Raw genomic sequence first — 22,084 nt, forward strand, 5'->3', positions numbered from 1 at the left:
TAATACACAGCACGACACTGGTGACGGCAGGGGCGGGCGCAGCGCGGCCACGTTCCAGGGTCCAGGACCGGTGCTGGGAAAGCCGCCTGCGCAGCTGTCAGTAGTACGGCCGCCTCGGGTTGTTCTGCGGGAGGCAAGGCGGGGAGAGGGGGAGCGGTTAACGCAGGACACAGACACAGCAGCTCCTGCCGCGTGCAGCGAAGTCCACACCCTCAGGCGGGGCCACCTTCCCTGACCGCCCCAGCCCAAGGCTGACCGCGAGAGCTGGGCGGAGAGGGACAAGCGCACCAGGGGGTTGGGCCGGAAGCGGTAGGCCAGCATCATCCTCTTGCGGAAAGCCTCGTACTCGTCGTCCTCCTTGGAGAGCTCAGCCGGCCGGTCGATGCCGAAGCCGGCGCCGTCCACGGTGGTGGTGCCCCTGTGCGGAGGCGACCGGGTGGCATGAGCAGGGGGCGGGGCTGCGCCACGTCCCCTTCCGGCTTCCTGCTGGCATGTACCACGGGGGGAAGCCGGCGGTGATGGCCCAAGTGCTTGGTCCCTGCCGCCCACGCGGGAGGCCTGGATTGAGCTTCGGGCTCCCGCGTTGGCCTGGCCCGGCCCCTGAACCCTGGGCATGGCTGGGCTCACAGCCACACCTCCAGGACACACATCGGGGGCTGGGCTGGGGGGCCACCTCTGTGAGGGGAGGAAGAACCGAAGTGGCCCAGCCCCAGGGTCCCGCGTGGGAAGGCGGGCCCTCGGTCAGCACAGGTTGTCACAGCTCCAGGGAGCGTGGGCGGCGGCGGCGGACAGCGCCCTGCGGGGCCAGCCCTGCGGGTGCATGGAGAGCGCTCCGGGCGAGGGCTGGTGCCCAGGATTCCCGCTGCTTAGCGTGACGGGAATTCAGAGAGGGCCTTCCCAAGGCCAGCTGGGCCAGGCGTGGGGGCTGCACCAGCCAGAGTGCCACCCCATGGCTCTGTCCCCGCCCCCAGCCCCCCGGACCCCACTCACTTGCTGCCCTGTGGCTCTGTCCCCGCCCCCAGCCCCCCGGACCCCACTCACTTGCTGCCCCGTGGCTCTGTCCCCGCCCCCAGCCCCCCTGAACCCCACTCACTTGCTGACCCGTGGCTCTGTCCCCGCCCCCAGCCCCCCTGAACCCCACTCACTTGCTGACCCATGGCTCTATCCCTGCCCCCACTCACTTGCTGCCCCGTGGCTCTGTCCCCGCCCCCAGCCCCCCCCCCGGACCCCACTCACTTGCTGCCCTGTGGCTCTGTCCCTGCCCCCAGCCCCCCGGACCCCACTCACTTGCTGCCCTGTAGCTCTGTCCCCGCCCCCAGCCCCCCGGACCCCACTCACTTGCTGCCCCGTGGCTCTGTCCCCGCCCCCAGCCCCCCCCCCGGACCCCACTCACTTGCTGCCCTGTGGCTCTGTCCCTGCCCCCAGCCCCCCGGACCCCACTCACTTGCTGCCCCGTGGCTCTGTCCCCGCCCCCAGCCCCCCGGACCCCACTCACTTGCTGCCCCGTGGCTCTGTCCCCGCCCCCAGCCCCCCCCCCCGGACCCCACTCACTTGCTGCCCTGTGGCTCTGTCCCCGCCCCCAGCCCCCCGGACCCCACTCACTTGCTGCCCCGTGGCTCTGTCCCCGCCCCCAGCCCCCCGGATCCCACTCACTTGCTGCCCTGTAGCTCTGTCCCCGCCCCCAGCCCCCCGGACCCCACTCACTTGCTGACCCATGGCTCTATCCCTGCCCCCACTCACTTGCTGCCCCGTGGCTCTGTCCCCGCCCCCAGCCCCCCCCCAGACCCCACTCACTTGCTGCCCCATGGCTCTATCCCCGCCCCCAGCCCCCCTGAACCCCACTCACTTGCTGCCCCGTGGCTCCGTCCCCGCCCCCAGCCCCCCGGGACCCTACTCACTTGCTGCCCCGTGGCTCCGTCCCCGCCCCCACTCACTGGCTGACCCATGGCTCTGTCCCTGCCCCCACTCACTTGCTGCCCCATGGCTGTCCCCGCCCCCAGCCCCCCTGGACCCCACTCACTTGCTGACCCGTGGCTCTGTCCCCGCCTCCAGCCTCCCCCGGACCCCACTCACTTGCTGCCCCATGGCTCTGTCCCCGCCCCCAGCCCCCGGACCCCACTCACTTGCTGACCGGGTTCTTGATGCCCTGGCCCTCGGAGCCCAGCCCCTCGCCCTCCTTCCAGCCCATCTTCATGAGCATCTGGTAGCCGATGTTCTCCACGGTCAGCTTGAACTCCTTGTACTCCGAGTAGTCGGGCTCGCGGCCCTCCTGTGGGAGGCGGCGGCAGCTGGCACCCACCACGGCCACGGCTGACCCCTGCCTTTGGCCTCAGGGGACGCCTGCCCACCAAGCCAGACCCCTCATGGACCCAGCTCCCCTCCTCCTGCCTGGGGTCCAAAGGCGCCCGGGGACAAGCCACACAGGCCTTGTCTACCATGGGCAACATTAACGCTTTAGCAGCGAGGGAAGCCAGTGTGGGGGCGGCCACCTGGCCCAGCGGTTAGGACGCTACTCAGGACGCCTGGGGCCCACGTCCGAGTGTCTGGGTGAGTCCTGGCTCCACGCCCCTATTCCGGCTTCCAGCTCAGGGGCACCATGGGAGACAGTGGGCAGCGCTGGTCCCCTGCCTGAAGGTCTCTGCCACCATGCCGGAGGCCTGGATTGGGTACCGGGCTCCCGGGCTGGCCTGGCCCGGCCCCCGCTGTGGCGGGCATGTGGGGAGCGAGCAGAGGGGAGATCTCGCTCCGTCTCTCTGGCCTTTGAGATAAATGAAAATAAAGGCCAAGCAGCCCCGCGCTCTTGCTGGCAGAGCCAATCCGTCAGCAGTGTTCTAGAGCTACGGCCCACGAGGCTGCCAGCTCACCGGGGGAGGTGTGGGCGGGGCCGGCCCAGCGGCCTCTGCGGGCCAGCAGGACCCAGCCCGAGGGCGGCGGGGCGGCGCGCTCAGCTCCGGCTCGGTTCGGGAGAGGCCTCGGAGCCTGGCCCCGAGACACGCTCGGCCTGGAAGCTGCACTTAATTGTCTCCACTGGAAGCTTCCCAACTCCCCAGCCGCAGCCCGGGAGATGGTTCCGTAGCAGCAGCTGAGCTGCTGTTTGCCAACTGCCCCCCAGACGGCGTCTGTCACAGATGCCTCCCGCGCCTGCTGCGAGCGTGGGGGGCACCTCAGGCCCCTCGGGAGGGCCCCCGCTCACCTTCAGCGCCTTGAAGGTCTCCATGAATTTGTCCAGCTCGTCGGGTGGCAGGAAGTCTCCGATGAAGTGCTTGCCCCGGCCCATCTTGGTCAACTGCTCGGCCCACTCTGCGGAGGCGGGGAGGGTGAGCGCCGGCGAGCGGGGGCGACGCCCCCGGGGGACGATCCACACCCCACACCCCGTCACCCAGGCGGCCCTGCGGGGCGCCCGCACGCCAGGCCGGCACACACCGCCCCCCCGCCCCCGCCCCGCCCCCGCGGCCGGGCTCGGCCCACCCCGCGTCTTGTCCATCTCCATGCGGCGCAGCCGGTGCTCCCAGGTGCCCAGCTCGCTGTCCACCTCCTCGTCGCTGTCGTAGCCGTGCTGGTGCTGCTGCAGCGCCTTCTCCCACAGCAGCTGCATGTCCTGCATGGCCCGCTTGTGCTGCATGATCATGTCGTACATCTGCTGCATCTGCGGGGCCGCACGGCAGGGGGCGCCACTCAGAGGGGGCCCGGCGGACGCGCCCCGGCACCAACCAGGCGGCCCAGGCGGCCTGCGCAGACCGCGGGAGCAGACGGAGCCGCGGAAGTGCGCACTGCACCTCGGGCCGCCCCCGGCGCCCCCGGCACCCCCGGCTGCCCCAGCGGCCCACCTCCTGCTGCTCCTTCAGCTGCTTCTTCTGGGCGTCTGACAGCTCCGTGACGCCCACCAGACCCACGGGCTTCCCCTTCTCGTAGCCGAGCCCCTTGAGGTCCTGAACTGGAAACCAAGGGCACAGGACGGTCAGCGGCGTGGCCCCGATCCCGGGAGCTCCCCGCCTGGTGCAGGGTCCGCAGCAGAGCGGGGCTGAGGACGGGACCGCTACCACTGTGCCGTCATCTTTGAAATGCTCATTGGGATCTCCTTTCATCCACTAGAAAGGCAGAATGGGGGGGGGGGGGCTATCTCCCACCGGCTGGTTCACTCCCCACATGCCTATGGGGCCAGGCCGGCCGCCCCTGGCTGACTTCCCGGGCGCATGCGCAGGAACCCAGGTTGGACGCGTGGGAGCTGGGACTTGAACCAGCTCTCTGATATGAGAAGCTGGCGTCAGTGACTCAACCGGTCGCACAACACCCCAGCGTCACACGCCACGTGAGGTCACGGGCACTATGTTTCCTTTCCCTCTATGCGGCCCCTCGCATCCCAGACGCAGACTCCAGGAACCAGGCTCAGAGCCACACCCTGGCAGGGCCGGGGACCCACGCGGTGTGCGCCCACTCGCGCGCACTGCGCCCGGAAGGCAGGCTGCTGCCGAGAGCTGGCACAGACGCACGAGGACTAAGAGTCTCCTCCTTCAGGGAGGCAGCCGGCCTGTAACTGGGCCGGCGACATGGATCTGCGTGAAGGCGCGCGATGGCCCCAGCGGGGTGGCGGAAGCAACGCCCCCTGGGAGGCTGGTTGTCCCGGGAAGAAGCCAGGATAGAGAGGCCCCTCTGGGAGGGGGGAGAGGAACCCAGACCTCCATGTCCGCCAGGGCTGGGGGCTCGCCCCTGAGACCCGCCCCCGGCTGCTCCCTGGCCCCCCGGGGGCACAGGGGGAAGCCCCAGGGGCAGGAACAGGAGCCACGGCCCTGCTGGGGCAGGAGGCGGGGCTTGGCCGCCAGTCCCGGAGAAGCACCTGGGCCCGGGCGCGGCTCCTTACGCAGGGGCACTCCGGCCCGGTCCAGCCCTCAGTGCCAGCACGCTGCACCCTGGCTCGCGCTCCCTCCAGAGCCCCCGCAAATCCTGGAATCTCCACTTGGTCGTTCTTCTCCTCGACCTAGAACCTCTGAAGCCCCCGGGGCCAGGGAGGCCCCGAGCAAGAGGCCAGCTCTCATGGTCAGCATGGCCGAGGGGCCGGGGCGAGCCCTTCCCTCTGGGGCCCTGTCCTCACCTTGCAGGTGACAGTGCCAGGTGCGTGTGACACCCCAGGGCGCGTGTGAGCTCGGGGTGGGGGGACGGTGCGGGAGTGTGTGGCAGGAATGTGGGAGACAAGGCCACACACTGGCCACCCCTGCCGCCCACGCAGGGTCTGGCTTCAGTCTGGCCCAGCCTGGGCTGCTGTGGGCACCTGGGCAGTGAACCTGCACATGGAGCTCTGTCTGTGTAGCTGTCGCCTCCGCCTCGCAAATTATAAAAAAAAGGAAAAAGCAGTAACAGTATCGCCAAAAAATAAGCCGGAGCAGAGAGCATTTCCAAGCTCCCTCTGTGACGCCACCATGAGACACAAGAAGAAGAAAAAACCACTAGAGATTCGCATAGACACAGAAAGCCTCCACAGAACCCGGCACCAGGTCCAGCAGCACGGGGAGACTGCAAGCCGTGATCAAGCGGGAACTGCCCAGTCACGCAGGATGGCTCCGCACTGCACACCACGTTAACCCGGGGGCGGAGCTACGGCGCAGCAGACACAGCCCTGGCCTGTGGCGCCGCATCCCATATGGGCGCCGGTTCGAGTCCCGGCTGCTCCACTTCCCATCCAGCTCTCTGCTGTGGCCTGGGAAAGCAGTGGAGGATGGCCCAAGTGCTTGGGCCCCTGCACCCGCGTGGGAGACCAGGAAGAAGCTCCTGGCTCCTGGCTTCGGATTGGTGCAGCTCCAGCCGTTGTGGTTATTTGGGGAGTGAACCAGTGGATGGAAGACCTCTCTGATTCTCTACCTCTGCCTCCCTGTGAATTCAAATAAATAAATAAATCTAGAAAAAAACCAACAGTCTGAAGGGGAAAGAACAACACGGGGTCGTCCTACTGCGAAGATCTCGCCCCTTCCCGTGGCAGAGACTCAGCAACCCAAGAGGGCTGGGCGCCCGCAGAGCTGGGCCAGCCCCGCGCGCGCGCCTGCGCCCCTGATCTGAGTGCCTGGGCCAATTCCAGCTCCCGCTCAAGGACTGGGGGCCCCGCCACCCACAGGAGAGAGCTGGATGAAGCTACTGGACCCTGGTCCAGCCCTGGCTACTGAGGGCACCTGGGGCGTGAGGCAGTGGATGGAGGATCTGTCTCCCTGTCACTCTGCCTTTCTAACAAACAACGAATGAATTTTTAAAAACCTACCTTCAGGCTATGGGTATAAGGTACACAGGAAACCTAAGCGATTTCCTATTTATACTTCCACCTCCAAGTTCTCATTATGCAAATATTCCAAGCCTCAGCCCTCCCCCCCCAAAAAAACACCCAAAATCTGACGGCCAGCACGCCTGGGCTACTCACCCTGTGTGCACACCCAAGGGGCCCAGCCACCAGGGGACGGAACTCCGCGCACGCTCCAACACGGATGGAGCCTGCAACCTTGGCGCTGGGCCCCGCCCTCTGACGACGGGGGAGGGGCCGGCGACCCACCTGAGAGAGGCGAGGGCGAGGCGTCCACCTCTCGCTGCACCAGCTCCGCAGGGGGGAGCTCCACCTTGTCCTCCTCGGGCCCCCACCTGCTCTTCCGCTTTCTTTTCACGGCGGCCGTGGCGGAGGCCGGCTTCCCGGGAGCGGCCGGCGCGGGGGCAGCGGCTGGCGCGGGGGCGGATGAGGTGGGGCAGGTGGCGGCAGGGGGCGAGGCCCCCGACGGGGCGTCAGGAGGGGACGTGTGCTTCGGGCTGGGCTCAGGTGCTGGGGGGGTGCCTGTGGAGCCGGCCTTGGCGCTCCGGAACTCCTCTAGCTTCTGCCGGAAGTACTTGTACCCCTGGCTGTTGGGTTCGTACAGAAAGCTGCAAAGGAGCAAGGCCGATGCCCGTCAGCTGAGCCGGGGCCCCTGCCCAAGTCTGCGCATGCGCAGAAGCGGCTTGGACCTGTCCGCCCAGGGCCAGGTAACGTGTCCAGCCCCACACCTCCCGCCTGCCAGGCCTCGGGGGCGGCTGGCTCTGCAGCTCCCCGCCTCTCACGGTGCCCTTCCTTCGTGCCGGGGGTCCCTCTGAGCCTCCACTGGGCGCCCATCACCCTACTCTGAAGTCAAAGGGGTGGGTGCTCCCGGGACCTTCCTCAACGCCCGAGAAAAGCGGTGCCTTCTCGCCGAGAAGCCTGAACTGAGCGGGGAGGAGGTGGGACACGGGACACAGGTGCCTGACAGGGCAGAGGGCGTGTCCCAGACTGCGCAGCTCCTCGGATGCACCCAACAGGGCCGAAACGGGTACACTGACCGCCACAACAGCCCAGGAAGCCGGACTCCAAGACCAGCTTGGGGACAGGAAGCCTCGAGGCAGAAGCCCACACCTCCCGGGTAGCCACGGGTCCCCTGGTCCCCACCCAGCCTAGGCAGCTGGCACCGGGACAGGGGCCACGTGTGGGGCAGCAGAGGCCACTGGTACTCTGGCACCTGGTGGCATCTCTGAGGACTGCGCGGGTCCCAAGCCAACAGTCCATCCACGGCAGAGGGGGGAGGATATGCCTGGGGTCATGTGGTAAGGCCACGCAGGCTCAGCACCCAGCTCCCAGGCACCTGCCGGCCTCCCTGTACCAGCCCTGTCCAGAGCGGACGCCGAGCCGATGAATGAACGGGCTGAGTGGGCACAGAGCTCAGCCCTCGGGCCCGGGCTGGGACAGCAGGGAGGCCCTCGGTGGAACCCGCACGCTGGCCACCAACCTCGGTCACACACAGGGACGGGGCGGCCGCCACGTGAGGTGGAGAACTGAGGCTCCCAGGGCCCCGTGCGTCTGCCTCTGACGTCACGGGGCAACAAGGAAACTCCCAGGGGCTGCAGGCCCGGGGTCCGGGTGGGGGTCCCCGCCCCCTCACCTGAATGCCTGGTTCTCGCGGTTGTTCTGGAGGGCGATGGTTTCCACCTCGGGACCCCCGTCCGCTATGAACCTGGCCAGCTTTTCTGCGAGGCTCTTGGCCTCCTGGTCCTCTGGGGGTGAAACTTTAAGGAGGCTGTCAGTACCGAGCTCAAAGCACCGCACCCACAGCCTCGCGTCTGCTAAGAGCCCCGCGGCACCGCGCGGGTTACTGAGGAGCGATGCAAAGAGAGACAGGCAAGCGGGAGTCAGGTTACTGCACTGGACCAAACACCAACACAAATCCCGAGCTCCGGCCCACCCCCTCCCTCCCCACCCCACCCCACCCCCCCGCCCAGGCCGTGAGCTAAGACAAAGGATGAAACCTGCGGTGGGTCTGGGGGGGGCACGGGGGCCCCACTCTCAACCTTTATGTTGGGAGCTGCCCCCCTCCCCGGCGCCGAGGCACGATGATGGGGGGGGCAAAATGAGCGAACTCCCACGGCCCCATCCTGCCGCGACCCACCAGCACGGGGCTGGGCCTTGGGGCCGATGCAGCTGGAGACCGGCCGGCACCCTCCAGCCCCACGGTCATCCTGTCACAACCCCCCAGCTGACCGCTCTGTTCTGCTCTGCCCCGACGGCGTCAGGCGCTACGCCTGTCTCGCGCGTCCGCACGAAGCCGGGGCTCCTTGGCGCTTTATCAAAAAGACGCCAACCAGAAGGGAAAGCTCCCTCTGCCCCTTTAAAACACCCATGGCCTTGACCCAGCTCGTGCCCACTGCGTGCCAGGCCTCAGAACAATGGCGGGGCGGGTGGCACCAACCCTGCCCCCAGAGCACCCGCAGCGGCCTGGGGCTGGGCAGCGCCACCCCACACCACAGTGGCCTCCTGGGACCCCGACTGCGCCATGGGGCTCCGTATGCCCAGCGGCCCCTCCCCCACCCCCGGCCCCCCTACCTTTCTGAGAGGCTCCCTGGGACTTCTGCGCCTCCTTCCTCATCTCAGCCACCTTCTTTCTGTAGTAGAGGAATTCCCTGCTATTCTTATCGTGTAAAAACCTGCAGAGGAGGAGACGCGCGGGGCAGGAAGTGAGCGTCGGGGACCAGCCCCGGAGAGCGCCCGAGAGCGTGCACCATGCAGGACAAGGCTGCTGTGGCCTCCTCACGCCACACAGGGGCCCCGGGGGTGGCTGCTGTTTGGTGCCATCGAGGGCTGTGCTGTGGCGTAGCAGGTGAAGCCACCACCTTCGATGCCAGCCTCCTACAGGTGCTGGTTCGAGCCCCGGATGCTCCACTTCCCATCAGGCTCCCTGCTAAGGCCTGGGAAAGCAGTGGAGGACGACCCAAGTCCTTGGGCCCCTGCAGCCACGTGGGAGACCCGGAAGGTCCTGGCTCCTGGCTCCACTCTGGCTCAGCTCTGGCCATTGTGCCCATCTGGGGAGTGACCAGCGAATGGAAGGCCTCTCTCACCCTGTCTCTCGTCCTCTCTCTGCAACTCTGCCTTTCAAATAAATAAATCTTAAAAACAAACAAACGAAACCACCCCTTGGGATGCCCGCGTTCCACACTGGAGTGCCCAGGGTTCAAGTCCCAGCTCCACTCCTGGCTCCAGCTTCCTGCTGGACACATACCCTGTGACGCACACCCTGGCAGGCAGTGGTGATGGCTAATACTTGGGTCTCTGCCACCCACGTGGGAGACCCGGATGGAGCACCTCACTGCTGACGCGGCCTGGCCCAGCCTGGCCGTTGAGGGCATCTAGGGGGTGACCCAGTAGAGGGGAGATCTCTGGCTCATGGGCACACCCACATGCGGCTGCACGGCAGACACAGGCACCAGCCCTGGCACCCCGCCCCCACCTCTGCCCCGGCCCTGGGTACTCACGCAAACGCTGGGTTATCCTTGTAGTCCTCCATAGCTACTTTTTCTAACTCGGGGCCTCCTTCTGCCACAAAGCGGGCCAATTTCTCTATCACTTTCCGAGTCTCGGCTCCCTCTGGGGGTGAAACTTTAAGGAGGCTGTCAGTACTGGGGTTCAACTCACACACCCCACAGTCACTAGGCACACTCTCTCTATGGACCGCAACGACAGAGGGGGTGGGGGAGAACAGCGTGAGATGTGGGAGCTGGCCGGGCGCTCCAGCTCCAGGCAAAGGTGACGACGGGGGACAGCCGGTCTCAACAGTCTTTGAGAGACACCCCGGCCGCGAGGGAGGCCAAGAGCCTTCCCCAAGGCCGCATCCACCCCAGGCAGGGAGTGAGCCGCTGGGGAGCGTCCAGCCTTCCCTGTTCCTTTTGGGGGGGCCGGGGGGACAAACGGTTAATTCTTTTCTTTATTTACCAGTTCTCAGTATAACACATCAGTTCCCTTTTATCCTCCAAAGATGGCCAATTGTTTTTGTTTTTAAATAGCGTTACGGAACTCGGGTTTAAACGCACTGGGCGCGTTTCAATCCACTGCATTTAACGCCATCACAGGAGCTCCGCGGCCGGTGGAGCCTCTTCAAGCCGGCTGCCGGGAGCCTGGGACATGACCCCAGGAGTCTCTGCTGGCCTCGCCATCCGCCGGGACACGGCGCCTCCAGGATCATCTCACACACTTCCTGCCCAGGCCTAGAGCCAGCCATGTCTCCGAGAAGTCCTGGTCTCCGTGGGTGAGAAACTGTTTCCGGGCCGCCAGCTGGGCGCTAGGGGCGCTCACTGTCCCGGGCTTAACCTTTACTCGGGGCCTCGTCAGTGAGCAGGGCTACGAGAGCACACGGGTACAGACGGGTCAGCCTCCCCCGGGAGCCGGGAGCCGGGAGGAGCTTGCGTCTGCCCGCCCCCGGGTGGATCACACATTGATGAGACTCGCAGGACAAACTTCTCGCTGTCAGCCGGCGTCTGGCGGCCAGGCTAAGGTGCTGAACCTGCGGCTAATCTCATTCGCCTTGTTGCTCGGGCTGTCGCGACGCTTAGGGTCAGGGGTTGGGACGCGTGGCCCAAGGCGGGGCTCCTGTGAGGTCCCAGGGGCGCCCCCCATCCCCCTCCCATCCTCCTCCCACACACCCAGCGGCAATCCCAATCCGGGTCCCGTACACAGGGGCAGGTACGCTTCTAAGGCCACATGGATAAGGCCTTGGGATGCCTGCTGCCCCTCGTAAGGGTGTTCCCAGCAGGTGCACCCCTTTGGAGGGGACACCCTCCAGCCTTGGCTCCTCTGGATCCCCGGGGGCCAGGCTGGGCCTGCTCTGCCCAACTCCACGGTCCCCTCATCGGCCCACGCCACGCTGGCCAGCCCTCACGTGGGCAGAAGGTGGACGAGAAGGGACTCACCAGGAGTGTGGGCCACACTGCCCTTCGCCTTTCTACCCTGCAGGGTGTGGACAAGCTCACCGGGGAGCCGGAGAGGGCCCTCCCGCCTGGGCGGCTCGGACCCGGGCCCAGCGTGGCGGGGACAGGAAACCCCCGAGGAGCCACGTGGGGCCTCGAGGCACGGGGGCAGGGGCAGGCAGCCTCGGAAGCTCTCCTCGTGTTGGACAAGAAGGGCCGTGATCGAACGCACCCCAGAAGGGCCGCACGCCCCGCCCTGCTTGGGGAGGAGCCCTCCATGACAGCACGGGGCTCCCGCTGTGCCCTGACGTGGGAGACGCCCCTGGGGCCCGGTTCCTGGCCCGCAGCCCAGACCCCTCCTGCCCCTCTGACAGCGGACCTGCCTGGGTGGGGGTGGCGGGGAGGACGGCCCCAGGCCTCACCTTTGATCTCCAGCCACTGCTCGTAGTCCTCCTCCTCGTCCTCATCGGGGGACTGGAAGACGCTGGGCCGCTGGGCCACGGGCAGCTGCTTGGCGTGCGAGTAGTTCCTCACCTGGCCCGGGGCGCCGCCCAGCCCCAGGCCCGCTCGCTTGCCGAGCAGCAGGGGCCTCTTGCTGGCGCTGGGCGGGGGTGTGCTGGGAGGGGCGCCGGCTGTGCTGGCGGCGGCGTCTCAGGATAGAAGGAAGGAGAGGTGCGCTCAGGCCCAGGGCCCGGGGCATGGCCGCCTCTCGGTGCCTTAGCTCTCTGTGCCCAGGGTGGAGGCCACCCTCGTCTGACAGCGAGGACCCAGGGCTCAGCCTGAGGGTCACTCAGGGGGTACCCAGCCCAGGTGGGAAGCACGCCCTGGGGACATGTTCTGTGGCCGAAGGCTGAGAACCCCCTGGGGGGCATGGAGGGAGGACGCTGTCCCCAAGTCTCCTCCAAGCCAAGCCCCTGTCTCCCAGAACCCACAGGGGCAAGAGCGCTCACAGCGAGGGGGTGGGGTGGAGAGGGGGAGTCTGAGGGCAGGGGGAGCAGCACCGAGAAGCGCCGGCACCCCCGGACCCTGGCCGCGGGATGGGGGTCCCTCAGCTACCGCTCAGGCTGGTTTTGCACTCTGGTCTCATCTTTATTTACTTATTTGAAAATCAGAGTTCTAGATTACAGAGAGGGAGAGACAGAGACAGAGATCTTCCATTTGCTGGTCCACTCCCCAGATGGCCACAACGGCCAGGAGTGGGCCAGGTCAAAGCCAGGAGCCAGCCGCTCCGCCCAGGTCTCCCACGTGGGGGCAGGGGCCCAACCACTCGGGCCACCCTCCGCTGCTTTCTCAGGCGCAACAGCAGGGAGCTGGATCAGAAGTGGGGCAGCCGGGACCAGAGCCAGTGCCCGTATGTGCCCATGGCGCTGGCCCCGGCCTCATCAAGCTGCTGCCTCCAACGCCAGCATCTGGTGCGCGCGCTGGCTCGAGGTCCAGAGGCTCCACTTCTGATGCAGCTGCCTGCTAATGCTCCTGGGAAAGCAACCCACCTGCCACCCACGCAGGAGACCCGGATGGAGCTCCAGGCTCCTCACTGTGGCCTGGCTCAGGCCTGGCTGCTGTGGGCACTGGGGGAGTGAACCAGCAGGTGGAAGACCTCTCTCTGTCTTTCAAATAAGTAGCAAGGTGGAAGGTGGCCAGCTACACTCTGCTTAATGCAGCGGGATTGAGGCCGGGATCTGTGTGGAACGAGCCACACAGAGGCACAAAGTAGTGTGTGATCAGGTGGGTGAAGGGTCAGACCTCTGAAAACACGCCCGAGAGGGACGGGACCACAACGGGACCGTCAGACACACAGCCATGTGTCACCCGCTGTTTCCTGTAATGTACGGGGGCCTGTGGGGGGCACGACAACTTCCTGTGCTGTTTGTGTTATTAAATGAAAAGATCAGGAGTTCGGTCGTCCCCTCGGTGTCTGGGAGTGATCGGCTCCAGAGCCCCTCCGACGGCGTGGCCACCTGCGCGGGACCTGTGCGGCCCTCCTGCAGGCGACTGTGGACAGTGACGGCGACGCAGACGCCGTGCACACGGCTCACACGCAGCACGGCTTGGGGAACAGCTACAGGGCACGAGCATGGCTGTGCTCGGCACCGACGCACCTTCCTTCCTTGGAATTACTTCCCACCTGTGGCTGGAACCTGCGGATGTGGGGACTCGTGGGCTGACTGCCTCATGCGGGAATTCTCCCGTGTACGCCCCTGCGTCAGGATCCTCTGAGGACGCGGCCACAGGATGGGGGTCACCTGCTGCACCGGGGCCACCGCATTCCCCGGCACAGGGGCAGCGCTGGTCAACACCGGGACCCCAGTGACAATCAGGCATCCCTGTGACCTCCAGGCCGCTGCCTCCCACCCTGCACCCCAGCCACAGCGTGACCTCCAGGCCGCTCCCTCCCACCCTGCACCCCAGCCACAGCGAGCCCCCAAACCTGCTCTTCTCTGGAGCGGCTCAGGCCAGCCAGGCACCCGCGCACAGCCCGATGGCAGAAGGCCCAGCTGGACCACACGGGGGGACTGGGCAACCCAGCTCGGGGACACCCGCCTCACACTCTGCCGTCTGCTCTCCATGGTCCCGCGGGCCTGGGGGACGCTCGATCCCGGCCCCAGCTCCCCACAGACTGTGTCTGTCCCCACAGTGTAGGCACCCAGAGCGAGAGGAACACCTCTGCCTCCAGGGGATCTGGGGCGGGGGTGGATGAGTCTGAGCCGGGACCTGTCATTCTGGAGCGCCGGGACGCTCGGCGGTGCTGGCGGGGCATTGGGGAGGGGGCGGCGGTGCATTATGGAACACCCGGGACGTTCGGGGCGGAGGTGGTGGGTCATGGGGGGGGTGCATCATGGAGCACCCGGGGACACTCGGGGTGGTGGTGGTGGTGGGTCATGGGGGTGGGGTGCATTATGGAGCGCCCGGGGACACTCGGGGTGGTGGTGGCGGGTCATGGGGGTGGGGTGCATTATGGAGCACCCGGGGACACTCGGGGTGGTGGTGGCGGGTCATGGGGGTGGGGTGCATTATGGAGCACCCGGGGACACTCGGGGTGGTGGTGGTGGGTCATGGGGGTAGGGTGCATTATGGAGCACCCGGGGACACTCGGGGTGGTGGTGGTGGGTCATGGGGGTAGGGTGCATTATGGAGCACCCGGGGACACTCGGGGTGGTGGTGGTGGTGGGTCATGGGGGTGGGGTGCATTATGGAGCACCCGGGGACACTCGGGGTGGTGGTGGTGGGTCATGGGGGTGGGGTGCATTATGGAGCGCCCGGGGACACTCGGGGTGGTGGTGGTGGTGGGTCATGGGGGTGGGGTGCATTATGGAGCACCCGGGGACACTCGGGGAGGTGGTGGTGGGTCATGGGGGTGGGGTGCATTATGGAGCACCCGGGGACGCTCGGGGGTGGAGGTGGCGGGTCATGGGGGGTGTGGTGCATAATGGAGCACCCGGGACGCTCAGGGGTGGGCCCAGGGACGCTCGGGGTGGAGGTGGCGGGTCATGGCGGGTGTGTGTGTGTGTGTGTGTGTGTGGTACATTATGGAGCACCCGGGACACTCGGGGCGGAGGTGGCGGGTCATGGGGGGGGTGCATTATTGAGCACCCGGGACGCTCAGGGGTGGGCCCGGGTTGCTCGGGGTGGAGGTGGCGGGTCATGGGGGGTGGGGTGCATTATGGAGCGCCCGGGTCGCTCGGGGCGGAGGTGGCGGGTCATGGGGGGTGTGGTGCTCACCTGTGGTGGTCTGTGCCTTCTGCAACTTCAGGAACTGCTGCAAGAAGCTGCCGTCATTGGCGAATTTGTTAGAGACGCAGGAAGAGTTGTGTGCGTTCGCGACTCTGCAAGCAAGACAGAGGACAGACGAGTGAGTGGGCCGGGGAGCCCCTGGGACGAGGCTGACGCCTCGCTCGCTGTGGTCCCGGCGGGACCCAAAACCAACCCCCCGAGGCATCTGGGAGCAACTGCTGAGCACACCCACAACTGCTTAGAAAGCTGGGCACAACCTGGCTCGGAAAAGATTAACACTGCGGGGGGGGGAGGGGGGTAGCGCCGTGGCGTAGTGGGCTAAGCCCCCATCAGCAGCGGCGGCATCATACGGGTGCTGGTTTGAGTGCGGCTGCTCCACTTCCCATCCAGCTCTCTGCTATGGTGGGAAACAGTAGAAGATGCCCAAGTGCGTGGGCCCCTGCACCCGTGTGGGAGACCCAGAAGCAGCTCCTGGCTCCCGGCTTCAGATCAGCACAGCTCTGGCCATGGTGGCCATCTGGGAAGTGAACCAGCGGATGGAAGACCTCTCTCTCTCTGTAACTCTACCTCCCTAATAATAATAATAAAAAGATTAACACTGTGTGCACTGTGTATACTTTTAAGATTTCTGCCCAAATACGGATCCTCTGGACTCGACGGCCCCCAGCACCGCTCTCCTGCACAGCACCCGTCCTACCTGTTGTTACCAAATTATCCAAGTTGGTTTTCTTTTCCTCCTCATTTCTCCTGATTTCTTTCCGGTTCTAACCCCCAAACTTACCCAGAACATCGACTTAAACATAGAGGGAGCTCACAGCGTCTCAGTGAGCCCGCCCCTCCCGCCACGGGCCCCCTCAGCGCCTGGAGCAGCGCAGACGGCTCCGGAGGCTGGCAGTATCGCAGCCCAGAGGGGCTTCTGCTGTGGGACCCCAACCTGGACCAGGCTGGGTAACAGGTGCGTTTGTCAGCCTTGTCAAAGAGCGCCTTCCCACAGACACCTGGGAACTGGGTGGCATGCTCTGGACAAGGCCCCCAGCGGGGAAAGTCTAGCCCCACCCCCACCCCGCCCCGCGGCTACGGATGCCGCCCCAGCCGGACTTCAGAAACAGGGCCCGTGTGGTCTTGACCCCTGAGCACCTGAGGCCTGGCGCCTGGGCTGGCAGCAGCTCTGTGGGACAGGACACTGCTCACAGGACACAGGCAAAGGATCTCTTAGTGGGAGAAGTGCAGGGGAACTTCAGGTTGCTACGTTGTTGGTTTTTTGTTTTGCAAAGCCTGCCTTTTCCTTGCATTGTCTCAGGGCAGGTGTGTGGTGCACTGGGGTAAGCTGCTGCCTGAGAGGCCTGCTTCCCCCCTGCTGCAGCGCTCCCGATCCAGCTCCCTCCTAATGTGCTTGGGGAGGCAACCGGTGACGGCCCTAGTGCCTGAGACCCTGCCGCCACGTGGGAGACTCAGATGGAGTTCCTGGCTCTTGGTGTCACCCGGTTTTGTGGGCATCTGGGGAACAAATCAGTGGATGGAAGACCTCTATGGCGCTCTTTCTTTTTTCTTTTTTTTTTTTAAATATATTTATTTATTTATTTATTTGACAGGTGGACTTACAGACAGTGAGAGAGAGAGAGACAGAGAGAAAGGTCTTCCTTCCGTTGGTTCACCCCCCAAATGGCTGCTACGGCCAGTGCTGCGCTGATCCGAAGCCAGGAGCCAGGTGCTTCCTCCTGGTCTCCCATGGGGTGCAGGGCCCAAGCACCTGGGCCATCCTCCACTGCACTCCCAGGCCACAGCAGAGAGCTGGACTGGAAGAGGAGCAGCCGGGACTAGAACCCGGCGCCCATATGGGATGCCGGTGCCGCAGGCGGAGGATTAACCAAGTGAGCCACAGCGCCGGCCCCCAATGTTTTTTATTCGTTTTTAAGATTTATTTATTTATTTGAGAGGCAGAGTTACAGAAACAGAGACAAAGGTCTTCCATCTGCTGATTCACTCTCCAAATGGCCACAGTAGTTGGAGCTGGGCCAATCCGAAGCCAGGAGCTTCTTCCAGGTCTCCCACGCTGGTGCAAGGCCCCAAGCACTTGGGCCATCTTCTGCTGCTTTCCCAGGCCACAGCAGAGAGCTGGATGGGAAGTAGGGCAGCCGGGACTGGAACCGGCGGGCAGAGGCCTAGCCCACTACACCGCAGCGCCAGCCCCTACGGCTCTGCCTTTCTAGTAGGTGGTAAAGAAATGGCCAATCCCTTCTAAAAACCTCTTCTTAGAAAGCTGCTTTAACACAGCGGCACAAAGCAACCCCAGCGCCGACACGCGCAGTTCCGGGTTCCTGTCAGTGCCCGTCCTATCAGTAACACAGGAATCCTTACGGGACAGATGGAAATGTAAACAAACAGACCTACGGAGCAGAGGCAAAGGCCCGGCGCCATCTCCCCCCACCAACAGGCGGCCCTGGACCCCTGCTGGTTCCGCGTCAGGGGAAGCCAACCAATCACAGGTCAACAGCGTTTGGGAAAAAAACCCTGCCTCTGCCCCGACATCGGGACACTCCTGCTCCTGTCGCCACTCCCCACACGACACGGGGGACAACAGCTCACACCGCATTTACCCAGAGTGACTCAGTGTGCGGCACCCCAGGCGGGCACTCAGCCTGGTGGGCAAGGCGCTGGAGACGCCCAAGCGCTGCGGGAGAGGGCCCGAGTTCAAGGTCTAGCTCTGCTCCTGGTTCTGCCTTCTTGTTTACAGTGCCCCGAGAGGCCACAGGCGACGGCTCAGGTCCTCGGGTACCTGCCACCCCCACCTGGGACGTGTTCCTGGCTCCTGGCTGCAGGCCCCACCGGGCCACGGTGTTAAGTGTCACTCATCTGAAACGCCCGAGGCTGGAAGTGCCGGGGGTTTTCCAAGCCGGGCACAGACTATCAGCTGAGCATCCCAAGATGCCAAGACCGGAGAGGCTCCGAAATCTGCCCCTTTCGGGGAGCTCCTGTGATGCACCTGGATTTCCCATTCTCAGGAGAGAGCAGCTCAACCTGTCATCAGTTTCTAAGGACCAGCGTTGTGGCGTGGCAGGCGAAGTCACCACCTGCAGCGCCGGCATCCCCCACGGGCACCACTTCGTGTGCCGGCCGCTCCACTTCAAGCCGGCTCCCTGATAACGTGCCTGGGAGAGCAGTGGAAGAGGGTGGTCCAAGTGCCTGGGCCAGTGTCCACGTGGGAGACTCGGAAGACGCTCCTGGCTTTGGCCTGCCCCAGGCCCAGCCGTTGCAGCCATTTGGGGAGCGAACCAACAGATGGAGGACTCTCTCTCTCCTCTACATTCTCTCTGTACCTCTGCCTTTCAAATAAATAAATGATAAAAAGTGGGGATAAAAGCACAATACGAAATTGATCATGTGAGGGACCAAAGCAAAGACAGGGAGAGGGCACGCATCCAACCAGCTGTCTGGGGTGACCTGAAGGCTTCCTACGTCTGCGGCGACAGATTCTAACTCTGGGGGCCTGCGCTCTTCCAGGGAGGGGAGAACACAGCTCCACCTCTGCGCCGTGTTCCTGCCCCCTCTGACGCTCCTTCCCTCCGGCTGCCAGGTCCCGGCGCTGGGATTCTCCTGCCTCCTGGACGTCCTCTGGGAGGCCCAAGTCCTTCCATAACCGCCCCAGGCTCATGGGCGGTCACTCAGTATCGGGTCATGTGCCCGTCGGGTTCTTCAGGAACTAGGCACTAAATCCCGCCCCCCCCCCCCCCAGAGCCTGGGGGAGGTTAACTTGCATCATGCTGCAGACCCTAGCGGAAGGCGCCTGCCTCTCTGCTCCCGACTCCAGCCTGAATCTGGGGAGTCTCACCACCCCCATTTCCTACTCAAAACCTTCCCCTGGGCCAGTGCTGTGGTATAGCGGGTAGAGCCATGGCCTGTGGTGCCGGCATCCCGTACCGGGGCCGGTTTGTGTCCCGGCCGCTCCACTTCTGGCCCAGCTCCCTGCTAACACACCTGGGGAAAGTCATCAGTGGTGGCCCAAGTGTTCAAACCCCTGACACCCACACGGGAGACCCGGAGGAAGCTCCAGGCTCCTGGCTTCAGCCTGGCCCAGCCCTGGCTGTTGCAGCCATCTGGGGAGAGAACTAGCGGACAGAAGACCCCCTGAGTATGTGTTTTTCTCCCTCCGTCCCTCCCTCTCTCAAAATAAATAATTTTTTTAAAATAAAATAAAAACCTTCCCTTGCCCCCAGGCCGGACAAATGGAAACTCAGAGTGAGCTCCATCCCACCTTGCTCAATGATGGCCCCCGTGGCACAGCGGCCAGTGTGGACACACAGCTGTGGCCGGCGCAGCGTGGACGCACAGCCGTGGCCCCCTTCCTGCCCTCGGCCGGGCAGGCCTTTTCCTGTTTCCTCAACGGGCTGGCTCAGCCTGGAAACGCGCTCCCTCCACTCATCGCCCAGCAGCTCGGGCCGGGCGCTGGCCCCTCTCTGCTAGTGGACGCCAAGCCTCAGCCGGGCAGAGACGGAGACTTGGTTTTTCCCTCTGTATTATGGCCCTGCCCCCGCCCCGACACACGCACACTCCTGTGCTGCCCCTGGAGCCCCCGGGGTCCCGGAAGCACTCACTCTCCGGGATGCGGGGGCTGAGGGCTGGCCGCCTGGCTCTGCTTGGCTTTCTGCTCCATTCTGGCCTCGATTTCCCGCTTCTTCTGCGCGATGAGCTCTTCTTGGTGCAGGGTGTTCATGTTCATCTTTGCAGACTTGGGGGGAGCGACCCCAAACCACCGGTTAGCCTTCCCTGGTGGGGGGAGAACGCATCAGAAACCTCCTCTGGGCGGTGCCTGACTGTGCCTACGGCGCCGCGCGGGACCCCTGCACCCCACGCAGGAGTGCCGGGGTTGAGTCCCGGCTACTCTGCTTCCAACGCAGCCTCCTGTTGACGCACACCCTGGGGGCGGCAGAAGCTGGCCCATTACTCGGCCGGGACCCAAGTGGAGTTCCTGGCTCTTGGCTTCTGCCTGGCCCAGCGCTGGCCGTCAGCAGGTACTGGGCAGTGAACCAGCGGATGGGAGGCCTCTTTCGTGTGTTTCTCTCTTGCCCTGCCTCTCGAATACACCTGCAGTGGGGCCAGACAACAGCTGATGCTCAGAGTGACTCGGGTACCCAGGGGTTCGTGTGCTCAGCAGATACCGGCGGGGCCGGCGCCAGGCGCAGTGGGTGAAGCCGTCGCCTACAGTGCCGGCATCCCATGCAGGCACCAGGTGCAGTCCCGGCGGCTCCACTTCTGATCCGGCTCCCACCTCATGCTCCTGGGACAGCAGCAGAGGATGGCCCGAGTGCTTGGGGCCCTGCCACCCATAGAGGAGACCCTTTGGGCATCCGCGTCCCATATTAGGCTCTGTTTCCAATTCCAGCTTCCGGTCCCCTCCTTGGGATGCAGCGCCAAGGGCTCAAATAGTCTGGCCCCTGGCATCCACATGCAAGACTGAGACTGGACACAGCCTGTCCTTCCACGGCTGCTGTGGGCGTATGAGGAATGGACAGATCTCTCTATCTGCTTTTTGTACAAAGAAAAGGCAGAAAGAAGAGTGGGCCCGGGGCGGGGAGGCCATTGAGGCCAGAGCCTGAGCATTAAGGAACCAGCATCCAAAAAAAGCCAAACGGAGATCCAGGCAGAGAAAGGGGGCCAGTGCACCTGAGGCCCAGCAGGCGGACACAGCACACCGCTCCAGGGACGGGCTGATGAGAGGCACGGCGGGGAGTCTGGGTTTTGCTTTCAAGGGCTTTGAGAAGCGGCAGGGTGGCCTTAAGCGGAGGAAAAGACAAAAATCCAACAACGGGTCTTTTTTAAGATCGCAGCGGCGGCTGAGTGATCTCTCTGGCCAGAGAGTGCCCAAGACTGAGAGGGGGCCAGCGCCGCGGCTCACTAGGCTAATCCTCCGCCTTGCGGCACCGGCACCCCGGGTTCTAGTCCCGGTCGGGGCGCCGGATTCTGTCCTGGTTGCCCCTCTTCCAGGCCAGCTCTCTGCTGTGGCCAGGGAGTGCAGTGGAGGATGGCCCAAGTGCTTGGGCCCTGCACCCCATGGGAGACCAGGAGAAGCACCTGGCTCCTGCCTTCGGATCAGTGCGGTGCACCGGCCGCGGGGGCCATTGGAGGGTGAGCCAACGGCAAAAGGAGGACCTTTCTCTCTGTCTCTCACTGTCCACTCTGCCTGTCAAAAAAAAAAAAAAAAAAAAAAGACCGGGAGAGAACCCAGGACACTCGCTGGCTACTGCCAAGCAAAAGGCGACGGCATCCTCTGATGAGGGTGGACACGGAAGACGCTTCGAGATGGGATTCAGGATTGAACTCTCACCCCCAAAAGTCCACTTTCAGGGCCCGGACAGAAACGGCCGTCCTCCCACCACTTCCATTCCGTCCGAAAAGCACAAGCCCCACGCCACCCCAGGGCCACGGCACCCGCCATCCTCATCGTCAGCCCACACCCCCCCCCGCCCCGCCCCCCGTCGTCACAGCATCCCGGCTCTGTAGACGCTGGCTGGCGGCCGCACCGGTGCAGCCCGGGACTAGCACGGTGCCTGGGACCCGGCGACATGCCCTATTAGCTGCATGGGTGAGCGCCTTCTGGAGCGAGCGGGAAAGAGGGGTTCAAAGGACTCGGGGAAGCGTGCACAGGGGGGACGCAGGGGACACGGCGGCTGCTCCGGACAGAGGGGCGCAGACACTGTTTGGGGAGCGGGGCTCCCAGCAGCCCTGAAAGCTGACGCACAGCCGAGCCGCGGGGCGGCCTTCGAGGCAAACCCGGCGTCCTCCGCTAACCAAGACCAACTTGGGTCTGGGGTCTCCCAGCCCGGGCAAGTGCAGAAGCGGCCGCTTTGGGCAGCCCGAGAGAATGAAGCGAGAGGTTCGCTGACGCGGGCTGGGCCGACGGCGAGGGCAACGCGGCGACAAGTTGCCCGGAGGTCCCAGGCGGGCGCCTAGAGGAGGCAGGGGCTGTTACCTGCAACATCCCGGTTGTCCATCTTGAGACTCATCCAATCCCACAATGCTCTGGCGCCACCTGAGGAGACCTCTTATAGCGCGCATGGCCTGATGGGAGTTGTAGTCGGCTTCGGCCAGACACGCCCCGCAACTGTCTGGACGCCTGCAGTCTTCCCCGCAGGAATGCAAGCCTCACAGT

The 22,084-nt window shown here is 64.9% G+C and overlaps 1 protein-coding gene across 2 annotated transcripts; it reads right to left on the minus strand.

Annotated features, from left to right (window-relative positions):
* Positions 1-61: 61 nt before the first annotated feature.
* On the minus strand, positions 62-22,061 carry SUGP1 (SURP and G-patch domain containing 1). 2 transcript variants are annotated; one of them, XM_051828222.2, is made up of 14 exons: positions 21,905-22,061; positions 19,530-19,701; positions 14,926-15,029; positions 11,628-11,855; positions 9,778-9,889; positions 8,852-8,952; positions 7,914-8,037; positions 6,530-6,888; positions 3,828-3,934; positions 3,469-3,646; positions 3,194-3,300; positions 2,124-2,269; positions 289-418; positions 62-124 (listed from the first exon to the last, which is right to left on the minus strand). In XM_051828222.2, exons 1-14 carry the CDS (start codon positions 21,936-21,938, stop codon positions 98-100), a joined length of 1,929 nt encoding a protein of 642 aa, XP_051684182.2. In that variant the 5' UTR covers positions 21,939-22,061; the 3' UTR covers positions 62-97. The 2 variants fall into 2 exon arrangements, with proteins under 2 accessions (XP_051684182.2, XP_051684181.2); XM_051828221.2 differs by having other exon boundaries at positions 9,778-9,901.
* Between the last annotated feature and the right edge of the window lie 23 nt (positions 22,062-22,084).

This window comes from Oryctolagus cuniculus, chromosome 16, assembly GCF_964237555.1.
Source record: "Oryctolagus cuniculus chromosome 16, mOryCun1.1, whole genome shotgun sequence".
In the NCBI taxonomy this organism is placed as follows: domain Eukaryota; kingdom Metazoa; phylum Chordata; class Mammalia; order Lagomorpha; family Leporidae; genus Oryctolagus; species Oryctolagus cuniculus.